The following is a 25,316-nucleotide window of genomic DNA, read 5'->3' as shown; positions in this document are numbered from 1 at the left end:
GTTTGAAGCCTATAGTATTATGTCCCTATTCAGGTCCCTAGTATCTGATCCAGAATGTTTACTTACTTGTGTCACCGACAAGAATCACGTCATGGCATGGAAAGGTTTCTATACAAAAACGATTCTCTTATAAACCATCATGCGCACAGTTCCCACCTCGATACACCTGATCAGACGTGTTCGTCCAAGAGCTCTCAAGCAAGCAGTGATTGTCTCCACTACAGTCTTTGATTACACTACACAGTTAAGTGCATAGCATCGAAGAGATGTGGAGCTTCTAGCTGAAAAATGGGCCTCTTTGATTGGTTTTTGTCGAAACCCCAAGTGTTCACTTCATCCAATTAAAATTGTTTAATATCAAACGAAAGCTAACACTTCCCCCTAGAAACACTTTTCGTCACTAGGTCAACAGATAACGCAATTTAATATTATAGCAAGGCGGGCTTTGTGGTAAATCTGTTGAAAACTTCATATCCAAGCACATTTTTGACCAAAATGTAGGTTTTAAAAGTCAAAACCTCAAGTGTTCCTTTAAAATATTTTTCAAATTTTATGTCATTAAATGAAAAAGTACACTTATATTGTCCATATACTAGCGTCACTAGAATGAGCAATGGCCAATTCTCTTTAAATTGCAAATCTTGTGCAAAAAGTTACTATTTTCGCCTGTTTTGTCATACGGTTGTAAATTCAATGAACTATGAATTTGCTAAAAGAGCGCTTACAAATTGATATGGAGAGGCTCAGGTCATCGACACGCTGGGTAAAGGAGACCATTGAAATAAGAAAAAGTAGGGGCACCACAATGAATAGAGACGAAGGACAGTACCAATTATCTCACATATTTGATGAGTTTCTGAAACAGGGATCAACGCACTCCCTTGATGAAAAACTAACAGGCAACTCTAAGATCAGCGCTGATCAGTGTTTCCAATAGCAGTCACTACCCGTCAAGTGTTGATAAAGTCAACGTGTTGTTGAAACGTAAGTAAGTGGACATTCTGGATCAGATACTAAGAACCTTGTCTACTGAAAGAGCTAAGCTTGTGTTTTCATTTTACTAGTTTTACTCAACAAGTAATTTGCATTTACATCTAGGGCAATTCACATGTGTAAAAGTACTGCAACTCTGTGTAAGTTAGCATGCCGTCATTTGCATATTGATGAATATCATTTTGTACTGGTATGTTTTACCAGGGACCATACAAGGTCCCTGGTTTTACCAGAAAATTATTATGTTTGTTATATTTAATATATGTGAACTAGTTTTCATTTTACTAGTTTAACTCCACAAGTAATTTGCATTTACATTTGGGGTAATTCTCATGTGTTAAAGGACTGTAACCCTTTGTAAGTAAGAATATAGATGCATACAGACGACTTTCTCCTGTACTGACCTGGTTTACGGGTAAGTTATTATTGTTTTTATATTTGACTACACCATCTACCAAAAGGTAGGATTGTTGCCTACACAGCAAAAACTGCAGAACACATGACTCGTCGAGGTGTGTTTAAAATGAGTTCTAAATGTGTTCCTAGGTTAAGCTAGTTGTTGTCAGAACATCAAAATGGTAGTTTCTTTCTTCGCCACAAAAATAACCCTTCAACTTACCCATACCTTACTTTGTTCCTATAATTAGTAAACTTAAAAATCACAGGAAACAGCTGGTGTGAATTTGGGTCAATTACTGAAAAAATCGTGATGTTCGAAGCCTATATTAGCTTTTATTGAATATCAAAGAAGTAAGCTTGTGTTTGGATATTGCTAGCTTTATACCCCACAAGTAATAATATTTGGATTTACATTTAGGGTAGCTCTCATGTGCAGGAACTAACGGTAATTAAGGCGTGGTCTCTTATAAAAGCTTGTGTGACTCATGGCCAGATTGTCAGCAATCTTCTAACGCTAGAACTATATAAATAATCCAGTAAGTTCAACTAGTGGTACTTTATGGGCAATCCTCTGTTGTCCGAGAAAACTTTGATTTCTGTAATTGGAAGCTTTCCAACTTTAATTCTTTAGGTTGTGCAACTATGTTATATTTTAACTTTCCTTAGAACATTTGAGCCAAGAATGACAATGATCAAGTGCTGACAGTTTACGTAATATATGATTTTTGATACCATGCAACATTAATGTTAAACTTTGAAAAAAAATTGAACTTTGCATTACAATATCTACGAAATATTCCAACAACTTAAATGTGTGTGAGAAATTTTTAAGCCAGCTGGAATTCTTTTATGCAATAATTTTTTATGCAACATTTATATCAACATTAACGTAAAAAGATATTTATAAGTACCGAGCGTCATCTTACATGCAAGCTTTCATTTTCAATATCGTACATGTTTTCAAATTTGAAAAAAGACCAATTAAATGTCTTGCCAGAAACAGATCGTTTAAAAAGAACAAAAACGATTTCAGAGAACAAAACACGACGCCCAGGCCCGTACGCAGGGGGGTGCACCTCCCCAAATTTGCAAAAAGTATACAAAAAGTCCTAAAATATCAGAATTTGCGAGCGTATCGAGCAAAAAAAATCAGGTTTTTAACGCTTTTTGGAACAAAAAAAGTCCAAAATGTTCACAAAATCGCACTCCCTTGGAAAAAAAAGTCCACTTTTTCAAAATCAGCACCCCCCCAAAAAAAAAATCCTGCGTACGGGCCTGACGACGCCCATTGACAGTTAACCACTATAGTGCACATTGTGTTGAATGATCTTTCTTTCGAACTTGGAATGAAGTGAATTGACAATCAGTCAACCGATTCCAGTCAAATTGACTTTTATAATGCAGAGTAAGATGGGCTACAGGCTGATGTTTAGATTTGTGGATTCTGATGTCTATGTCTCGACGTACGTCCAAATTCATTAGCCCGGTAAATTTTTTCTGGGACATGCTGTACTTCTGTACATAACATTCTACCTTATATCAATTTTTTTCAACATTTAATAAAAACTTTATAAAGTACTATAACACTTTGTATTAAAGTTACATTGTCATTTGCATATTGATTAATGTTTATTTTGTTCTGGTATGTTTTACCAGGGACCATACACGGTAGTAATTAACTTTTAAAACTTAATAACTTATTATCACTATCTATTCTTCCAAATGTTGGCGTAATATAATCTCAAGAACAACTTGTTGCTGTTTCTATTGCATATAATAAACATATTGCTCGTTAAACCACCATTCTTATTACTTCGTAATGTGACCTTTTTCTGCCATAACTAAATAGATAGATAAATAAATAAATAAATAAATAAATAAATAAATAAATAAATAAATAAATAAATAAATAAATAAATAAATAAATAAATAAATAAATAAATAAATAAATAAATAAATAAATAAAATAAAATAAATAAATAAAAAAAATAAAATAAAATAAATAAAATAAAATAAATAAAATAAATAAAATAAATAAAATAAATAAAATAAATAAAATAAATAAAATAAATAAAATAAATAAAATAAATAAAATAAATAAAATAAATAAAATAAATAAAATAAATAAAATAAAATAAAATAAAATAAAATAAATAAAATAAATAAAATAAATAAAATAAATAAAATAAATAAATAAATAAATAAATAAATAAATAAATAAATAAATAAAGAGATATAAACTTTGAAAGTGCATTATAACTCGATTTTTGCTTTTATTTTTTAACCTAATTCTTAACCTACTTACAGCTGGATAATGTCAAGTTTAACGGAATTATAATGTTAATCAAAATGTTGCTATTTTTTAACCTAATTTTAACCCAGTTACAGCTCGAATGTCAAGTAAACGGAATACATAAAAACTGTGCAACGTTACATAGAATGCACACAGGTGTCTATAAATTCATAAGATTATAATCTCTGTAAAATATTAAACAGAAAAGAAAACGTTGATTGGATTTATTTCAAAGGGTAGGTTTTCCTTGAAAATTTAATTGAATTATCACTTTTAACCTAGTTGCAGCTCGATGAAAGTATACTAGAAACTCTGCAAAGTTGCATAAAATACACATAGGTGCCTAAATTTCAGTATAATGTAAAACACTCAAAATGGGATGAGATTTATGTAAATTCCGCAACTTTAGTGACGCAAAGGTGTATAGATATCTGCAAATTGAAACATTCGGCAACGTTGCATACAAATTTTATTACAAATGATTAAAAAGAAAATAAACATCTTAACTAAACTGCTCATTAGACCACCATTTTCATTACTTTATAATGTGACTTTTTCTGCCATAACTAAATACTACACAGAATATATACTTTGAAAGTGCATAACGACTCGATTTTTGTTGCTATTTTTTAACCTAGTTTCTAACCTAGTTGCAGCTCGACGATGTCAAGTTTAACAGAATTATAATGTTAATTAAAATTCAAACATGCATTAAAACTGTGCAACGCTGCATAGAATGCACACAGGTGTCTATAAATTCATAAGATTATAATCTCTGTAAAATATTAAACAGAAAAGAAAATGTTGATTGGATTTATTTCAAAGGGTAGGTTGAAAATATCAATTCATTTAATTGAATCATCCTTTTTTAACCTAGCTGCAGCTCGATGAAAGTATACTACGCATACAAACACTGCAAAGTTGCATAAAATACACACAGGTGACTACAATTTCATAAAATTCGTGCAGTATAATGTAAAAGACTCAATATTTATGTACATTCCGCAACTTTAGTGACGCAAAGGTGCATATAAGATATCTGCAAATTGAAACATTCGGCAACGTTGCATACAAATTTTATTACAAAAGATTAAATAGATCCAGTCTAAGATATCCATTTCATGTGCGCAACCAGATCAAAAAGAAACAATATTCAAAAATTCTGGGATGGATTATAATTCCATTAGCGTTTGAATAATAAACCACCACCTGCACAATAATTACAACGAAGAAAAGAGAGATAGGCCTATATGCTACATGTTGCACAGTGTCAACACGCTATATTATAAATATTTTTTTTTCATAAAGCTCCATACTCAGTTGGTGATCAATATTCTATTGTTGACACAGATAAAGAAAGTTTACATATGCATTGTGATATACACGTGTGATCGAATTTTCTATTATACAAGCACCTTCTCAAAATTAAATATATCACAATTTTAACTTTCGATTTAAAAATCGTTACGCCAAAAATGCAGTAAAAATGTATCCAGTGCAAACAGTGATGGCCGCTAAATAGTGTATTTAATTTCAAGTTAGTGTATTTAAAACAAAACCTTGGTTTTACCTCAAAACAAATCGAATTTCCTTGTAATAGCAACACCATATGGGATACTAGAGCATGCGCAAATCGTAATAATGTCAATGAATGTGTAGAATAGAACTTGATGGTATCTCATATGATAGTCATACTATGCTTAGCCTGAGTCGCTCGGCCTATCTCGAACAAAATCGCTATGCGTAGCTATTGAAAAACGAGAGGATTCGCCGTACTATCACGGCAATTTTTGACACGAAGATATAGGGATGATGACGCTGTGTGTTGTCTATATATCCACTCCGCCGTCTATAAGCTTCACCATTCTCTATGTGAACCCCGTTGACATCGCCCGTGACATCGTTACACCCGCATCCACCGAAGACCCAAATCATGGCAGCAATCGGTCTGTTTCTCTTGGCTTTGACTTCCGCAGCTGTTCTGTTCTCACATTCTAACTCCATAGAAAATGAGGTAATTATTTTATTTTTTGTTTGCTTGTTTGTTTTCTGTTGTTTTACAGGGGGACACGTTTGTCCCCAGTCATCAGGGCCGTCAACTCAAGTTACTACCATCGTAAGGAGATGGTAAGCCAGTAACATTCCAGAGTGTTCCACATACTTTTACTTACTTGGTTATAACTCCAGTAAATATTTTTGGATTTTAAAACATCTTGCAGCTATGTAAAGTAATGTTTATTGTACACAGAACCTGACAGACAGGGTGTCCCAATAAAACGCAATCCAACTTTGACTCACAATTTGTACAATTGCTTAAACTGCATTGTCTTTGAATAGGTTTGACGCAAAAATGGTTTATTTGATGACTGAATCCCTTTGTTCTGTTCTAAGACAACTTTATACAATAATTGACCCATTAGAGAATACATTTGGAGAAAACCTTCTGATAATTACAAACACTCACTGAGCAGCAAGGCCTTCCCTCTAAGCTTTTAATCCGATAAGCTGATTATCTATTTGTTTTCATGAATTGGAAGACATTCTTTGATGTATTACTGAGCTCAATCATCTGAAATTACTGGAGCGTGAGCCACCCAGGCTGGTGGCTCAGCATAGTATTTTATTAACAGAAGGTTTTCTCCAAATTCATTTCCTAATGCATATCTTCTCATGTACACCACCGATTTTTATTGAAATAAAGCTTATGATGTAGCTTACAAAATTTCTCTGACGACCAATTAAAATTCAATACAATCAATAAGTGACATGTTTCCTTAATATTGTCTATATTGTATAATTGTTTTTGTTACAACCTTTATACTTTGTTCAACGTATAAAAAGCAAAAATTATCCCTTTTGTTGTTACTGCGTGGACGGTCAATAATATGGTGTCTCAACTCTCATTAGCATCACGCAAAACCTATCGTAGGTGTTGCGTCCAACTGTATAAGTTGTAAAGGGTATTTTGATGGACCAAATCTGGAAAATGCTGTGGCAAAGGTTCACATTTTTAAAAATTTTCAAATAACTGGAAACTTGAAATATTTTGTTTGTGCAGATAAACAAATATAATAGGGTCGATTTGACACCCAATTTGTAATTAAACATCAGATTTACCAGATTTTTATTACATTTAGTATTAAATAAATTATGATTCAATTTTACAACGGCAAGCGGAATGTTTGGGGTTCAAGTCCCCGTACAGGCAGGTATGACCGGTTTTTTTCTCTGGCATCTGCCAATGAATGTTATGGTTCCATTGTAATTTCATGTTAAATTGCAGTAATGTGCGACGCGTTCTTCTTTCCCCTGAGTTATGACAAATAAAATAAATAAATGACTTCTGAGACACTCTCTATCTTTGTTTTTCTCACTTTATTTTTCATTTTCAGGAGTTTGAACAGAAATGGGGTGTCAAAAATGTAGTACCTGATGTATTAGGTATGTTTACTACAGTAAATGATATAGGCATTATACTAAAGTAAGGAGCAACTCAACTAACAAAAGCATTCTAATATCTATCACTATCCCTCGTTATCTGAATTTTAATTCAGTGAGTTTGGGTGGATTCAAAAATGCAATTGGTCTGTAAGTTTTGTATAATAATTTGAGCTCAACATTGCTGCATTTTTGTTTTGAATAATGTTTGGTTCTTTCATTCTGTATAATATATATTTCTTATTTTGTTATTATCATGTTCATGTATATAATATTATATAATTTTAATCAGGTCTTTCATGGAGACCAGTACATTTCTATTGATGGAATTTCCTGAATAAATAACGAATAAATAACGAATAAATAATAAATAAATATCGCTCTCGCTCTCCTCCTCTATCAAATATCGCTCTCGCTCTCCTCCTCTATCACTACTATGTTTGGTTCTTTCATTTTGTATAATATTATTTCTTATTTTGTTATTATCATGTTCATGTATATAATATTATATAATTTTAATCAGGTCTTTCATGGAGACCAGTACATTTCTATTGATGGAATTTCCTGAATAAATAACGAATAAATAACGAATAAATAATGAATAAATAATAAATAAATATCCCTCTCGCTCTCCTCCTCTATCACTACTTTGCCCTCCCTCCCTCCCTCCTCTCTCCATTTCCCTCTACCCTCCTGCCCACCCTCTCCTCTCTCTCCTTTCTGCACACGACCGTATCAATCAAATTGTAATAGCATGCACAGGTTTAGACTGATGGCGGTTTACATAAGTGATTACTTTCTTTTTGTCTTGTGTTTATTTTGAATATGTGTGAATGGTAGGTGACGCCGAAGTCGTGAAAAGACAGACAACTGGTACGATAGTGCATTTCACCCAGGCTGAGAAGGATGCTATATTAAACAGACATAATGAGTTAAGGGGCCAGGTATCACCTTCAGCACAAGATATGGAGTACATGGTAAATCTTTACTTTACTTTGTTTAGTACAAATTGTCTTGTTTGTTTATTCACTTGTTTACCTCGAATCGTTCAACTCGAGCATCTCTGATTTTGTAAGCGAACAATGCACATACTATTATGTATAGCCTATAGGGCCTTATACAAGCTGCGTCACCAAAATTATTATACATTTGGAATTTTTTCTTACAACTAAAATACATCTAGGCGTAAAATGAGTGATGCGTCGGATATACAAGGAATTTTATTCGGTGTGATTGGGAGATATTAATTAACAGCAAATTAATATGACGTGTCGTTTTTCAATTTGTTCAATTTGTGTGTTTTGAGCCGAGTCTAAGGCATATGCCTAAATTCAAAGTTTGAATAGGAGGCATCGTGGAAATGTTGAAATTGTTGCCATAAAATTTGTAATTATTTTTACAAGTGCTTGTACGAGCGTATAGTTAATTGACTTGATGCAACAACTACCTGTAATCAAGTATTTTCAGCAGCATAAGATGAACGTATTTAAGGCGGGTCGTAAAGACAAATAAAGCTGACACACAAGAGGAATAGTATGGGTTCTATAAAGAGATCCCAAAGCTTGATATAATGGGGCATAAATGATTTCTGCCTCAGATGCATGATTTTCACGGGAGGGGAAAAACGTCTAAAACTTTTTATATTGGCCTTACGTTAAATTACCTCAATACCTATAAGATCAAGATATTTTAATACTAAGAAATAGTAAGAAATGCACTGCAGTTTTCTAGTTATATGGCTAAAACATATAACATATGGCTTCGCCATCCTACTCGCCTTAAAGCACTGATTCTGTCATGATACTTTATTGGTTGTATTGTGCCAAGGATGTTGACCGGAAGTGCACGTTCTCCATTTAATCTGTAACTGTAGCCCACGGTATGAGGGAAACGGAATATCAAAGATGCCCCTTTAAAATATGGTGCACCACATGACTCCACTAACTACCCCAATGACAGGCGGCGGATGACATGATCGAGCCGGCAACTTGTGAAACCGCCCGGCCGTATGGCATTTTCCAATATAGTCGGTTAGTTTTGTGGGGTTCATTATCGAACCCCAACGGTTTTTGCTTGTATTTATATTATTTATCAACATAGGCCTATTTGTTTGTGATATTTCAAGCGTTCTAAAATTTCAAAATAATCCCATTCAATTACACGGTTGACGATGAAAATTTACTGAATTTAGAGAATGCAATGCGGCCACCACCTGCCCAATGATTACACCATGTATAAATCTATTTTTGTTTCTCTTCCTTTCAAATTATCTAGTATTGGGATGACAACAATGCTAATACGGCTGAACAATGGGTCGCTACTTGTACATGGGGACACAGTCAAAGCGGTGAAAATATGTGGGCTACTCCTGGCACTTTGGCCTCACCTCCGGGTGGCCTTAGTGCGACCAATAGTTGGGCCAGGGAAACAAAAAACTATGACTTTGACGCAAATACTTGCTCGGGCGTATGTGGTCATTACACTCAAGTAAGTCTGTAATACTTATAGTTCTGGTCCTTTTAAAATTGCATTTCAACTTGAAAAATATAAGAGTTTTACGCAGTTTTCAAACCTAAAAAGATCAAAGAAACTCTCGGTGATTCGCGAAATCAGAATTGAGAAAAACATCATTAAACAGCTGATTTTTGTATTTTTAGTACAATTTTAGTCATTATTATGTTTTGATGAATCCAAGTGTGTTAAAATATTCGATCAAAACATAATAATGATACCCAAATATTTATTGGTCTCGCTATGAGTTTTACAATATTGGACGAGACGAAGTAAAATGGGCTCAATAGATCAAATTTGGATGTTGGAAGTGTTTGTTCCATACGAACACTTGTAGCTATACATTACTGAATAGAGTTTTTATTTATTAACACTACCAGTTGTCTTTTTACCAATAATTTGCCTGTGAAAAACACCTAATACCAATTGCAACGCCCAATACTTCAGTTTTAAACCATTCATAAAAAATACTCACCTTTAAGAATAAGCTGTTTAAACATTCAAAGAAAATGTACGAATTTAGCCTCTCATTTTAGCAACCGTTGTGATAAGCTTGTCAATGTGAGCAAGTGAGGGAACAGCATTTAAAATTTATGTAATGAATTAAGTTTCAGGTAATGACACGATAGGAATAATAAGTTGCGATTATATCTCGTATAGAGTCTGTTTTTGGAGCAATTGTACTAGTCGTGGCCCAAAAATTCTAATTTTTCAGTATTATTCTTTATTATTGTTTAATTCTTGTTAAAATATTGATTTTTTGACATATTGGTAATGTTTACACAAGTCCCAAATTTCACTCAATTGGAATCTGTCAAATTCACTCTGTTTGTAGGACAACAGAGCAATTTTAAATTAATGTCGTTTACATCTTCCATAGAGCACCAAGGTTAATCGGCAAAGATAGAAAGGTGTTTTTTTTAGTTTACCTCATTATTTCGGCTTAATATGGACAATAAACCTTCCTAATATTATTCCATATTTTAAGCAAAGAATAACACAGTAATATTTAGATTTCAAAGTATAAATTCGAAGAAAAAAATTCACGTTTTCCAATCCAGTATGTTGCCTATTTCAGTGGTTTATGCCAATCGAACCTTTGTTGGATGGTATGACGTCATCGAACGATGGTGACGCCCTCTGGATCAATTGGTCATATACGTGAACGTGACTCAATTGGAAGGCCCCTCGTCGCCGTTCATAAGGATCCAGATAGACTCCCTTAACCATCAGGTGTTTCTAGTGTCGTCCATGGCTTAGAACTTCACCAGAGCCACGTGTAAGACCCGCAGTCAATTAAATCATCAATTGCAGAACACACCAAGAAGGAGAACCATCTCATTAACTGGGGCAATCCACAAATCCCAATATTTTTTCTGTATGCTTGTATAACGCACTCAATGTTACATTTTTATATAGACAGTAAGGCATATGGTCATGTTTTTTATGTTGGGCACCAGTTACGTTGCATGTGTATTTTCAAACAAATCACATGCTTTTACAGGTTTGGTACTATAACTTCAAAAGTTTACATTATAACCCAATAAAAGTATATATTTTGAGAGCATATACTCAGACGATTTCAGAAACAATACAATGGGAGTCATTATACAGGGTGACCCATATAATATACAGGGTGTAACAAGCAAAATAAGGATGAAAATATTAATTCAGTTAGGGGTGTCACCCCTCGACGTACATTGATAATGTAAAGTTTTGACACATGTTTAATATAGTTAACTTAATTGTCCACCCAGCCATATGGAACTTTTAGCGGTCAAGTACTTCAATTATGTAAATACAGGGTGGTCAAAAATCTATCAATATTCATATAAATTTCTTCAAAACACCCCTTATCTGGCACTGGAAATGCAAATTTTCATGATTGAGGTATGTAATTAGATGTAAAATAAGCCCAACAATCCAGTTTTGAAAGTTAAAAAAGAATTCGACAAAGCGTTTTCGTAAAAATGGACTTTTTGGATCAAAAGTGAGCATGAGGGCGCTCTTTCAGATTTGTCGCAAACTTTCTTTGTTTTACTAGTTTTTAGTTTACTGAAGTAAAGAGGATCACAACCAAGGTCTGCTTAAGAAATTTGAGTATTTTATCATGTTTCGTTTGTCCATAGCACCCTTTTGAATGTTGCCTACATTAAATCGCTATTCAAATACATAGAGGGCAACGAACTTTATTAATGTAGCAACAAGTAATTACCGTAGTAATTTTTAATTGTCTAATTAACACATACTGAGGCAATGAATGCTGAACATGATATCACTTGGCTGAGATCAAGTACAGATAAGTAGAAATCCATCAATAATGTTTATTGAAGATCATGTGGCGGAGGATCACCATTGTACAGCATTGTGATCATCCGCCACATGATCCTCCGCCACATGAGCCACCCCTGACTAATTAGACTTAACGAGTTACAGTAATTGAATACATGAATCCAAAACCCACCCAAGTCCATGGGAAGTGATTTTGAGAAAAACACCTGTGTATCATTTTAATTCCTTCAGTTAGATTTACCTGGTCAATATGGTAAGTTGTACGTGCAAATGGGTGGGTTAAACTGTATTAGGTATGACAATTAGCATTTCAGGGACTTCGTGGGATTCATTTTAAATTCTGGACTTGGGTGGTTTTTGAATCATATAGAAAGACAATAATGTTGGAATGATTTTACCACTAGTAAGATAATACAAAATAAAGCACACAGTTATGTATAATGTTGATAAGCATTCTGCCATGTAATATAAACCACACACTTTCCTTGATTAAACCCATTTCTTTTCAAAAGTCACTCTCCAGCAATGAAGATGTTACAAGTGGACTTTTATACGTACTGGATTTCAATCAATGTGTTACAAGACTCAAATCATGGACTTGGGTTGATTCTTTCATACATGCTATTTTTCACATGCTCAATAGACACAGAGGATGAATTTGAGTTGTTCTTTCAAACATATGAAAGGCCTATGTATAGCAACACTTTCCCATGCTTAACTCAATTTGGCCAAAGTATGGACTTGGGTGGCTTTTGTATTCATATATTCAATTAGTACAAATGAAAATCATAAATTTTTGTTTCAGAAATTGAAAGACCAATGTCTAAGGAAAAAAATAGTACTAAACAACCTCATAATAAATATCAAATAAACAAGCTACATGCATGTACACACGTCTTGATGAGTAAGAATGCAACAAAGCCACCCTTTTAGATGCCCAGTATAAAAAACATGACCATATATCTATTTTTGCAATCCCGTCGAAAAATAATTCATAATCCTGCAGTATCAGACTATCAATATCCATTAGTTTTGAAAAAGTTGGTTCAAGGTATCCTAATTCCAGTTTTAGAGCCTTGTTAAGCCTTGGGGCTCTTACTTTTATGATATTACAATCTTAATAAAAAGTAATATGATTCGTTTTATATAAAGCTTGCGTGGTCAAATACAAACCGTCTTGGATGTGGAGCAGCGTTTTGCCCGGATTCTGCAGGAAGTGAGTCTGGCGACTGGATTGTAGCTTGTCATTATTCGCCATAGTAAGTATTTAGCCATGGGATTCATGCTTGATAATCATTTTTGTAACATAAGGCATAATGTTATGATTGCCGGAGATGATGATCAGGATGATCATATGTAAATGAGAATGTACACAATGACCTGCGCATGCACGGCTATAGAGGGTTTTTTGCCTAGTCAACATTTGCATCACATAATACATTTACATGATATATGAGGCTGGATTAAAATTCTACCGGGGTTCGAACCCACAACCTTTGGATTAACGGTCAAGATCCTATAGCACTACGCTACGAGCCATTCTGCCAGAAATGCGTTTGTTCATCTTATACTTATTGATTACAGCATAAAGTGCATACACAATTACACACGATATACTATTACTTTATTAGTATTACTACAAGTATATAATCTCCGATCAATAATGAACCTTGCCTCTGATTATGCAGTTCCTATCCAATTGTTTATCGGTAAACATACACACAACTCCGGGAATGTGTACACGCTATGCAATATTGATCAGCCAATCAGAAGGCAAATTGCTTCAAGTGACCATGAGGCGATGCATTGCGTGATCAATATGCATAAAGTTTGCTGGACCGGGTGGTTTCCGACCAATATTTATGAAAACTTATGAATATTTATGAATATTGCATGGTACATATTGGGAAAATACCCGAATTGTGTCCAAATTTGGTTCCAGTACACCTCATGGTCCATACTATAGAGTGAGTTTGATATTTGAATGGTAGCACACAGCCTTCTGTACGTGTCAGCCCCATGTCAGCGCTGAACCGCGTATCATGTATTGTCAATGGCATTATCGGGCCTCGATTCACTACAAAACAGTGAAATTCTTGGTTGAAATCACATTAAGTACATGTGTCGGTTTTGTAATTTTTTTGGCATGTAATATGAAGATAAAGTATTCAACTCAATATTAATTGTGATATTTTGGCTTAAATACATTTTGTTTAGCAAGATACGGCTTTCGAAAGGAGTGGATACGTGCAGTTAGCCTGTACCGACGAGTGTCTGATCAGTACGTAGTCAATTCACCATACTCGGGTGAATGGGAGATGTCCTAGAAATTTTTCTAATGTTTGGATTTGGGGGATTCCGCCCTCTCTCCCATTTTTAGTACCTCTGCCACCCCGGTTTCGCCATCCCTGCCATGTGAGGAACTTTTTTCTTTCTTTTTTTTTGTGGGGGAATAAATCATTGCCGATTTTAATAAGTCTCCTAATAAGTCTTCTTCATCTGAAACTTGCAGAACCTTTTAGAAGAGTCCCCATGACACCCATATTCCCCACAAAGAGGGTGTGGGGAATGTGTTATATGTGTGTAAGGGTGAAATATACGTATCATCAGATGGAAAAGAAAATCGAATAAGATTGGAAAGTATGCGGGGTACGGTACGTTTGTGTGGATGTGTGAGTATGATATGGTATGTTCTACCGTTGAGAAGTAAATAAATAGGCTTAGATAATAAGGGGCTTTAAATAATTTAATATTATTGCAAATTAATAACGTCACATTGGTTCATATTGTTTAGCGGAAATACCGGTGGTAGACCATACGAAAAGGGACCAAGCTGTGCATGGTGTAGATCTGGATCGGGTTGGTGCTTTAAAAACACATGCAGTAAGTAGATTTCAATACATATAATGAGATCAGTGCCCCAGTGGCGGCACCAAAACGTCTTTTTAGGGGAAGGGGAAACATTTTGACAACAATGTGACTTTTGCCTTGACTGAGGGCATATCGAAGTTTGCAAGATTCCCCGTAGTGCCGCCATTGATAAAGACAACTTTAATTGTAGGTGATTTTTTTTTCGGATTGGTAAAATGCAAGCTTTGCCACTGGGCCTGAATTATTTGATACCCTTTACTTTCGTTCTAGAATATCGTCATCCAAAACTCGCTAAGTAAAAAACTTACGTGTACAAATCGAACCTAATAATAATAATAATAATAATAATAATAATAATAATAATAATAATAATAATAATAATAATAATAATAATAATAATAATAATAATAATGAACCATGCTTATATAGCGCTTCACATCGTCCGCGCCAGCTAAAGAATTATTTTGGATAGCCATCAAAGCACGTGTTTTATAAAGTGCCCATCGGCCGCTGAGAGTAGCTTCTATTACAATATAAGCTTATACTTGCACTCCGCGCTCGGTGAGTGATTGGCCATGTTGGTTAAACACCAATCGTTGGCTAAAACCAATCGCTAATTGAGTAGCGATGCATTTATGAATAAATACAAGTTAAACCTATTATCACTGACTTATTGAAGGTCGAATCTTTCAATGGTCTGTAAACTAAGGGACAATAAGATCACATTCCTCGTGGTTTCATATTGAGATAAATTGATTTTATTCCTAGTTATAATGAAAATCGACTTTTGATATCATATATTCTCAAACTGTTGAATACATCACATTATTTTCGGTCAATTTAAAACCTTTCGGTGGAATTGCAGTTAAATATATGTGTTGAAAGAATATGATAATAGTATCTTAGTGGATCGAACTTCCAGTGAGTGTATTGAAAACAAAAGCTGACAAATAAAGAAGCAAAAGAGCATGCGCAGATCGTAAAAATGAGTCATTTCAGACACGCCACATTCGTAATGGGGAAGAAACGTGTATTTTTATTTTAACCGGTGGTGTGCTAAGTCTGAGTCGATCGGCCCATCTCGAACAAACTCGCCATGCGCGGCTGTTGAAGAACTAGCGGATTCCCCTACTATCATGGCAATTTGTGACACTAAGGTATAGGGATGATGACGCTGTGCGCTTTACACCGAAGTCTCTAAGCGCTTAAACAAAGATACATAGACAAAAACATAATAACAAAACATTAGTATCTAATTTTAAATAAGTTTTCAGAGACGTTTTAAAATGATTAACAGTCTTAACGTAAAATCACCGACTTCAATAGCTGATGACTCGGTAAACAGAACAAAACAAAGGTGAACATTTTAAAGTCACGATTTTTAATAGCATTGTTAGCCCGAATGTATTTTCTGGTAGTTGAATGTAACAAATACATATCGTGTACATAAATGAGTACACTTCACGTGTTTCAGCAAATAATGACATTTTTATTTACATTACTTTGTGTATATTTCAGGAGATTGTAAAACAGACGGCGTCACATGCGGTAAGAATGATAGAAATTTTGATTTTGAATAAATTGACTGCTTTCATAGATTAAAAACATTTAAATGTACTTGCTTAAGCTTAGCAATCTCTCATATTTGATTTGGGCCAGGATATAGTTAGGATTAGGGTCAGCATATAGTCCGACGTTTTTCCGTCCTGTTCTTGGTTGCTGTTTTCGCTGTGTGCGAAGCTTTAATGTTCTTAATTTATACATTTGATGGTTTCCATGGGTCCTGCTTTCGTCAGGATTAGCTGTGACTTCTTCAATTTTCAGGATAAAACTGCTCCTTACTGAGTCTTTTGAGAGCCGCCATTTCTTAAGTAAATAAGTGGCGATCTACTATATCATTGGCAAGGGCTGCCCACAATTTGTAGACTTAGGCAGTCTACATGAAGAACTCATAATAGATTGTCCAGACGAAGTCAGAGCTTTATTTGCTCCATGGACATCATCTGCATCTGCAGGCACCTGAATGGCATTTATACTTGTCAGACGGAGAACCCGGAAACCCTAAAATTTACGGTAAAATAAACTTTTAAGTGCATCAAACAGTCGTATATGTTGTAAATTATTCAGATTTTTTGCTTACAACCAGTCAAGCACACGTTTTCCTGGTTGCAGCGTGTACTTCATGTACTAATTCTGCTCTTACTGCTTCTTCTCAGATTGTCCCATTACGTGTCAGAATTGTGGCACTAAGAATGACAATGAATGCACATGTTCTTGTCAGAATGGATGGTGGGGACCAGATTGCCAGGGTAAGTAGGCTTATCATGCTTATAGAGAAATTTAGAAAATGGTGCCGAAATTACCTTATAAGAGGCTATACAATAGTGCGAAAATAACCCTTTTTGTCGGTCGCGTATTTGTTTTGCAACCACAGTGGACCGCAAATTAGCTCCTGACAAATGCGACAGAAAGTGGACTGGAGTCATGAATGATTCGAACAATGTATACATCCTCAGGTGTAGATGAGTTGACCTATGACGTCACGTATATATTTAATTCAGGACACCCTCTGTTGTTTCACACAGGGCAAAATAATACAGTAGTGTCTATGGCAGACCACATAAAATATTTGCAAACTTCAATGTGCAAAACCTTTGTCTTAATTTATAACAGGGGCTAGTGTATTATGAAGCTTGTATATAGCACCTGTAGTTTGATAAAATCTGGTATCACTTCCTCCATGCAGACTATCTTTTCCCGGCAGTTTTATTATCTCAGACCAACAGAGCAAATGTTATCACTTGTCAACTCAGGCGGTTCAGGACACGCGTCACGTTCAAAATAGATGGGTATCAATATTATTACAAATTGAAAAGCAACACACTTACAGTGAAGGTCGTTGTCAAATTCCAACGGGTTTAGAGAGCCATTATTTTGCCTTGACAACACATAACACATTTAGAATTGTTTGTGAAGATTATATGATTACGTGTTAATCCAATTCACCAGTAGTTAAAAGTGCATTTCGTGATCCACAGCCTCATCCTCCCACTGTGCTAAAAAAAGTCATGTACCAAGATTTTTATAATTCTTTAGCAAAAATATCGTCAAATTTGAATTACAACAGTGGCCTATGGAGCAGTGTCATACACATAATCATGCATAACCCGCAAACGCAAAACCGGAATCAAATGAAATTTTGAGAATAAGTTTTTTTCGTGCATATCTACTGAAAAACGTCATAAAAAGAGGATGTTAGGATCACGAGATTCTCCTATAATTATGCTTAAGTATTGTTTTTCCAGCAACACTTGTTTATTTATTTGTTTGTATGGATTTGCTTCAGCTTTCTATTTGTCTTATTATCTATACCGGTACATCATGTACATTGTACAATTATATTCAATACGGAAATTAGCCCGAAACTTCACAATGGAAGAAAGTCCAGTTTTAGAAACACGGTGAAACCGAAGAACCCGAAAAAAACGCTCGGCGGCGAGTATGGACTAGAAACTAAATGTACATAAAGTTGTCGGGAGTGGCCGGGTTTCGAACCTTCGTGGTGCAAATGAAATATTGGTGCTAGTGAAATATTTTGTGTCGCAGGATCATTATGCTCCTGATCCGGGTTCCAGAGCACTATATTTTAGTGTCCTAGGAGTATATTGCCCCAGGAGCATTACACCTTTATGAGTTGAAGCCCACTGCAGTAGTTCTTGCAATACTCATGACACAAAATAAAACGGCTTAGGCTTAGTGGTAATATGAGAGCATCACATAAAGAATGTCACCATAATAAAGTATTTTTATAATTTGTTTCAAATGTTTGTTAACGAATAATAAGAATCACATTTTTTTTTGCAGAGGAATGTAAGGATGAAGTCGGCTATAGCTGGTGTTGGTCAGGTTACAGTGGTTCATGCCAGAGCTACTACTATTTAATTGCTAAACATTGTCCAGTTATGTGTGGTGATTGCGGTGAGTAAACGTATTACCCATATCTGTTTTCAAAATAGCTTGAAATACAGGTTTAGACTATTTGGCAGGCCTGTCATCTCAGTACCAAAAAATATTGATAATAGAGGAGAGCAATAATGCATTAATAACGACTTTACCACGTGGGCTTATCACTATTTAGACTTTAAACACTTTCACTACGTTTCTAAACATGTTTAAGACCTAAACACAAAATGTCAAATTTGAGGACTAGACTTCGTGTGTTCAATTTCTAAAAACAACTCTGCTTCGACTTCTTATAGAGCCATTCCATGTCAACTCCAGGTATGTGCACCGCAGCACCTCTTCAATTTTTTTTTCTGTGTGGTGGTAGATATTGATGAGAAAGTAAAATCCTGAAAATTTGAGCTTCATACTCCATTTCGTTTTCCCGTGGCATCAATTTGAAATTTAGGGGTTCAGCGTAAAAATGTGTCTCAACGTTACAGACGATGTTTGGAGGTCCATAAATGTATAAAGGGAACCCCCAACAACTTTGAAAAGTTTGTATCCTGGGTACTTTTTTGTGCAAAATTCAAATCTGGCATCAGAAAATTTGTGACTTCTTTACTTTAAAAGATATAGGGCCCTCAAAATGCAACTTCGTCCATCCAGGACCAACTTTTGAAGTCAGAACTTCAAAAGTAAAAATAATTTTACTGTCCATTTTTTTTTGCCAGTCAGAGCCCTTTGGTAGGACATTACTCTTATCAATATTGAGCCTATTAGAATACTTTTAGCTGAGATATTACCCATGCAAAACTCCAATTGTACATTTTTTGTACATTTTGACCCCCCTGAAAACCAATGTCAGACATTTTGCCCCACCATCAACTTCAGGTGTGTTGGAAATATGTTCTTGGGCAACATTTCGGAGAGATATTGGCTTTGGGTCTCGATGACTTTGCTTTAAAAACATCAGTTTGCCTACTCACATATATGTCATTCCAACCACATCAACATCATCCCCTCAAATTTTGCTGAAAATTATTTCTAGCATACCTCTATATGAGCATAATTTTAAAATTTTTGATATACAGGCTGAGTCAAAAAGAAGTAAACTCATGCTTGAGTGGCTATAACTAGAGAGATCTGTAAGAAATCTGCAAAAAATGAAAATATCATTGGAAAGCGCAAATTTTACACATCTAAATAAAAAAAGAATTGTTGCAATTGCTCACAGCAAACTAAAGTTAAACTCATTTGAATATAACCAACCATATTTGTAGCTGCACACGGCTGATTGATTTTCATCCTCTTCAATTTCGAATCAACAAAGTGCTAACAGGATTTATTGTTGAATTGGCAATTTTTGCTTTTAATTAATTACAAACAGCGTCCCCAGGATGAAGTCCATGGCGGTACTGTAGTTTGTAGGGATACCAATTCAAGTCTTTACGAACGATCCGGCAGAAACTTGATTGGGAATGTTGGGTTAAGGATTGCGTCTTGAGCTGATCTTTGGATCTTGCTGTAACACATGTCTAACTCTAGCAATGTTCACTTGTGATCTAGCAGTAGGTGATCTGCCTGAAGCTTCCGGCTTTCTGTTTCTTAGTGTCCCGTGCACATTGAGCTTGTTCACATTCTTATATACTGCTCCTTACATGAAGGTCTATGCTTACATGGAATCCGATTAGCTGTGGGAAATTGGAGACGAAAAAGACGCTGATTTTCATGATATTTCGTCGACAGAAACGTGCGCTCCCGTGCGGTAAATTGTTGTGCCATGTTGTCATTTGGCCCGTTTCATTATAATGTAGTGCAATGAGGCAAAATTCAAATTGAAAAGAACCCTTTAACAGGTAGGAATTATTTATCAAAACCACACCTGCCACGTAACTTTATTTGCATTTGAATATCGCGCCTTACCAATCAATACAATAGGTACTTGGGAAATGAAACCACGTGCAGCTACAAAAATGGGTGGTTGTATTCAAATGAGTATAACTAGAGTTTGATGCGAGCAATTGCAACCATTCTTTTTTCATTTACAAGTGTAGAAGTTGCTCTTTCTGATGTTTTCATTTTTTAATTAGCAGATTGCTTACAGATAGCCGACGATCATATGAAAATTATACCTTTCATATTGTAGATATATATTTCCTCCCAATTTTTAAATGATGCAAGCGGGAAATATTTTTCGCCCCCGCCCCCCGAGATATTTATTTGCACCCCACTTCGACCAAGAAAGCTTGCTATGCCTCTGTTTGACGAACACCGTCATATAATAATAGTCGTTTAAATTTGCAAAGATCTTGACACCAATGAAGATGCTATAGGCAAGGACAAACATATCTACGACGTGAAAACTGATGCATGTCGCTAGAGATAGAAGTATGAATAGTCATATTTGTTTATGATATTTTATCCCCATTTTGTTTCATTGCAGGAGTGGCAACTGGAAGCGAACCACCGTGTAATGAATGGTAAGTTTACATGGATCAAAGAAGATTTTCGAAACTATTTTGGGCAATTTGAAGGGTAGGCAAAACCTACAATTGTGCATGCTTTCATATAATCGCAATCACAAGTATTCATAATCTTGAGCAGCTTGAGTATATTACTCTTAAGGGTAGACGAGGTATTGTTGGTCGAAGCAACCTAAAAATCGATTTTCATTACCTAGTTCAATATATTATTGAAAATTAACACCTTGATGTTTTGCAAAAGTCCATTCTACAAATCGTATACTTTGCAAACTTGCTTAATTTATTGTTGTTAATGAGTTATGTACGTTTTACAAAAGTGTTGTTGTTTCAGCCCTCTTTACAACGTAACTCAAGAACCGCAGCACCTATTAAAGTATATCTGTGATAATTTAATTCTTCTACACGCTCGCTATGAATTGAGCAATGTAGTTTTTGCCAAAAGCTCACTACCATTCGTAAGATGCTGTGAACTACCAAATCACAACAGTTTAAAATAATTAATAACCTTAACCTTACCATTTCTTAACCAAATGAGTTCATCCGAGCTTCGGCTGGACTATTGTTTTTCATTGGTCTCTTTTAGCTGCCGCCGCTTTCTTCTTCTTTCATTCTTCTATCAATCTCGTATAATTTGCTGTAGCTCCTATATTATTTGACCGATTATGACCATTTTTATGTTTTGATGAATCCAAATGTGTGAAAATAATTGAATTCAACATAATAATGATAAAATTGGATGCTTTACGCCCAATATTATTGGTCTCGCTATCAGGGTTTTTTTTTAATCAGCCTCATGCTATGTACACTCAGAACGCAGGACAACCGATTCTTTTGTTCTGCTTAGTCGCGCTAAAAGTCGATCGATACATGTTAAAATCAGCACAATTCAGAGATACACCTTTTTGCTATGAAATTAATTTTCTCGGTCAAATATAAAGCAATATTTTTTCTTCAGTAATGTCAGTTAAAAACATAGTGCTTGGATATACATTTTTTTTTTTTTTTTTGGTGTAAAAATTAAGCATCAAATTGTGTCTTTAAGTGTGATATTTTAGATTTTTATAGGCCTTTAGTTCGCCCGTGAGCTTTTTACGGAATTCATTTTTAGCGTCTCAAACTAATATAGTTGGCTAAAGAAAGATATTTCCCACCTCTGTAAGGCACATCGCGTGGGTCTATATATTATAGTTTTGTCAGAAATTCCGTTTTTATTTTACCTTTTTTCCCTTCATGCTCCGAAAATGTCAAACTCAGTACTTTATCTCGAGATCAACCAGCAGAAATAATCGATATTTCCATTGATTGTCATCCAGGTCGCTTTTCCATTGAAAGCCAGGATTGCCCGACCAGCGATTTGGTAGCCCAAATCCCCAATTGGGTGTTCTGGTAAATGAGGTGAATTTTTGAAATTTGCTACCATGATAGCCTGCAATTTCAATTTATAGGGCCTATGGATTCCATGATTATGAAAACCATTTTGTCTGTTTGTTTGTTTGTTTATTTATTTATTTACCCAGGATGAGGTCCATGGGAAAATCCACTGTCCAAACCTAGAAAAAAAAGTTATTATAGGGGATTTTAATTTTCTGTCCCTCCTATCTCCAGGTGAATTTTGTATCGCGGGTTGGCATTTTCATTACACCCTTCGGACTTGTGTTCGGGTTTGTTTTTAATTGGACATGTAGGCCTATTTGTCATAATTTAGCGCTAAAGGACCTACTTTCTAAATGTATAGCTATAGCTGTGCTATATAATATAAATATTATTATGTAACGGTATACATGTAATATTATGTAGGCCTATGGGGGTGGGGTGTTTGCAGAGGTGTGTGAGGTGGGTAGTGGGGGTGTATGTAGGGATGGTAGGGGTGGTACTCAACACATTTTAACCATGACTTTCAATGCAAGGCTCATTGTTGCCACAAATGTTGTTTTTCCTTTAGGTCATTTAATAGGTTTTATAAACTTCCATGTTTAACCAAGCATTGTTTTGGCTGCTTCATTATGACTTTCGGTGGGTTTCCAAAAGCAATTTCAAACAAACACAAACAAAAGGCACCATACCCAGTCACCTTCATGACAATTGAAACACTAGGTCAAGTATTAACATCCAAGTTATTCTGTTTTTAGGCAAGCAATTTTTAATTAATTGCTTTAACCTTTTTTTTTTTTAAACAAAAACCTCTTTAAATTAACAATGATAATGAATGGTTCTTATAAGGCACAATAATTCTTCCGATGAGGAACTCAAAGCGCGTAAAGCACGAAATTGACAAACAAACATAAAAACAATCAATTTACAAAAATTGGATTTAAAGCTGGTGTTTAAAGAACGAAAGTCTGGGGATGTTACGAAGGTTATTTGGAAGTGTGTTCGAAACAATTTTGCTTGATAAAACATACAGCGTAATATTTATGTTTTGTAAATGAACGGTTTGTTTAAAATATTGCCCAATTGTAAGCTGTAAGATTGTTGATTTTTTTTACCAAATGTTGGGCAAAGTTGTTTTGAGGAGAAGCAAATTTCAACACATTGGTCCGATGATCACGGTGATGATGAAATCAAATAATTAATCACTCACGTGAGGAAAGATCCTCATAACATGATCAGTGTCATAGGAGCGCTAGGCCTGGGAATTTCTTTACTATATTGAAGTTCTGACAACACTGTAGCCAGGCCGGGCACCCAGAGATATCGATCCACAATGCTAATATTAGCCTCAGATTTCGCGCGTGGATTTTGAAAATTTTCAGCCGGCAGTAAAAAATGTTGAAATCAAAACGGAAATTCTGACAAAACTATGATATATTGCTCACGGTGATGTGCGTTAGAAAAAAGGCTCGCGGGCAGAGTTGAAGCCTATCAAAATCGAAAATCTTACACTAAATGACTGAATTTCACGCCTAAGTTTAACACTAGGATTTGAAAAAAAATACAGTATCAAGCATTACAGTTTTTCCTGACATTTACTGAAAAAATGAAAATTATTGCTTTTCATTTGGCCGAGAAAATTAATTTTACATTGAAAAGGTGTAACTCAAAATTGTGCTCATTTAAACACCAAATTCGATCGTTTGTATTGCCTCATTAAACATGTTAAATGACGAGTGAGCTAAGCAGAACAAAAGAATCGGATGTCCTGCGTAGAGATTGTGTATATAGCAGTGACCAATCAATATTTTTTATCACAGGCATGGAGGAGAAAAGGCAACACGTTTTTTGTTTTAGGAAATTAAAATTTGTAATTAGAATTTTGATATAAAGGGGAACCATTCTTGTGAGCGAACGCAAAGCGGAATGCAATTTCCAACCAAACATCATATTCTCCATTCCTCCCTGCAAAACAAGATCTGTTCCTAAAATGTACGGATCACGTGAATTTTGTTCATCTAAAGCGTTTTTAATAACATGTCGTATGTTTGCATTTTGATACAGATGAGATCTGACCCGTCTATGGTCTACCAAGTCGAAGACGACTTCCAGATACCACGCTTAAAGTTTAAATATTAAATACAATGGAATAATAGTAAATGACCTTACGTTATAAGTCCCTTATCACTAATTATAGTAAATGACCTTACGTTACAAGTCACTTATCACTCATTATAGTAAATGACCTTACGTTACAAGTCCCTTATCACTCATTATAGTAAATGACCTTACGTTACAAGTCCCTTATCACTCATTATAGTAAATGACCTTACGTTACAAGTCACTTATCACTCATTATAGTAAATGACCTTACGTTACAAGTCACTTATCACTCATTATAGTAAATGACCTTACGTTACAAGTCCCTTATCACTCATTATAGTAAATGACCTTACGTTACAAGTCACTTATCACTCATTATAGTAAATGACCTTACGTTACAAGTCACTTATCACTCATTATAGTTAATGACCTTACGTTACAAGTCACTTATCACTCATTATAGTAAATGACCTTACGTTACAAGTCACTTATCACTCATTATAGTAAATGACCTTACGTTACAAGTCCCTTATCACTCATTATAGTAAATGACCTTACGTTACAAGTCACTTATCACTCATTATAGTAAATGACCTTACGTTAAAAGTCCCTTGTCA

At 34.9% G+C, this 25,316-nt stretch overlaps 1 protein-coding gene and 1 long non-coding RNA gene across 2 annotated transcripts in view; one reads left to right on the top strand and one right to left on the bottom strand.

Annotated features, from left to right (window-relative positions):
* The window catches only part of LOC140162195 (uncharacterized), a 367,488-nt gene that overhangs the window by 95,631 nt on the left and 246,541 nt on the right, over positions 1–25,316 (bottom strand). The gene's annotated exons all lie outside the window — the stretch shown is intronic.
* LOC140162193 (serotriflin-like) lies at positions 5,569–24,913 on the top strand. The gene is made up of 11 exons (XM_072185457.1): positions 5,569–5,699; positions 7,078–7,126; positions 7,964–8,100; positions 9,398–9,610; positions 13,079–13,185; positions 14,721–14,809; positions 16,316–16,345; positions 17,014–17,106; positions 18,662–18,775; positions 21,186–21,222; positions 24,661–24,913. Coding segments are annotated over exons 1-11 (951 nt in total). The 5' UTR covers positions 5,569–5,618; the 3' UTR covers positions 24,662–24,913.

Source organism: Amphiura filiformis, chromosome 10 (genome assembly GCF_039555335.1).
Source record: "Amphiura filiformis chromosome 10, Afil_fr2py, whole genome shotgun sequence".
NCBI lineage: Eukaryota > Metazoa > Echinodermata > Ophiuroidea > Amphilepidida > Amphiuridae > Amphiura > Amphiura filiformis.
Note: the sequence above shows the minus strand (reverse complement) of the source record. Positions and strands in the feature narration are given on the sequence as shown.

What these genes read in the sequence shown, in the direction of transcription:
- LOC140162193 (XM_072185457.1), top strand. Translation starts at nt 5,619, where the DNA reads ATGGCAGCAATCGGTCTGTTTCTCTTGGCTTTGACTTCCGCAGCTGTT. An exon ending in TGTAGTACCTGATGTATTAG is followed by an intron (nt 7,127 to 7,963) that starts GTATGTTTACTA and finishes TGTGAATGGTAG; the next exon opens with GTGACGCCGAAGTCGTGAAA. An exon ending in GTGGGGACCAGATTGCCAGG is followed by an intron (nt 17,107 to 18,661) that starts GTAAGTAGGCTT and finishes TTTTTTTTGCAG; the next exon opens with AGGAATGTAAGGATGAAGTC.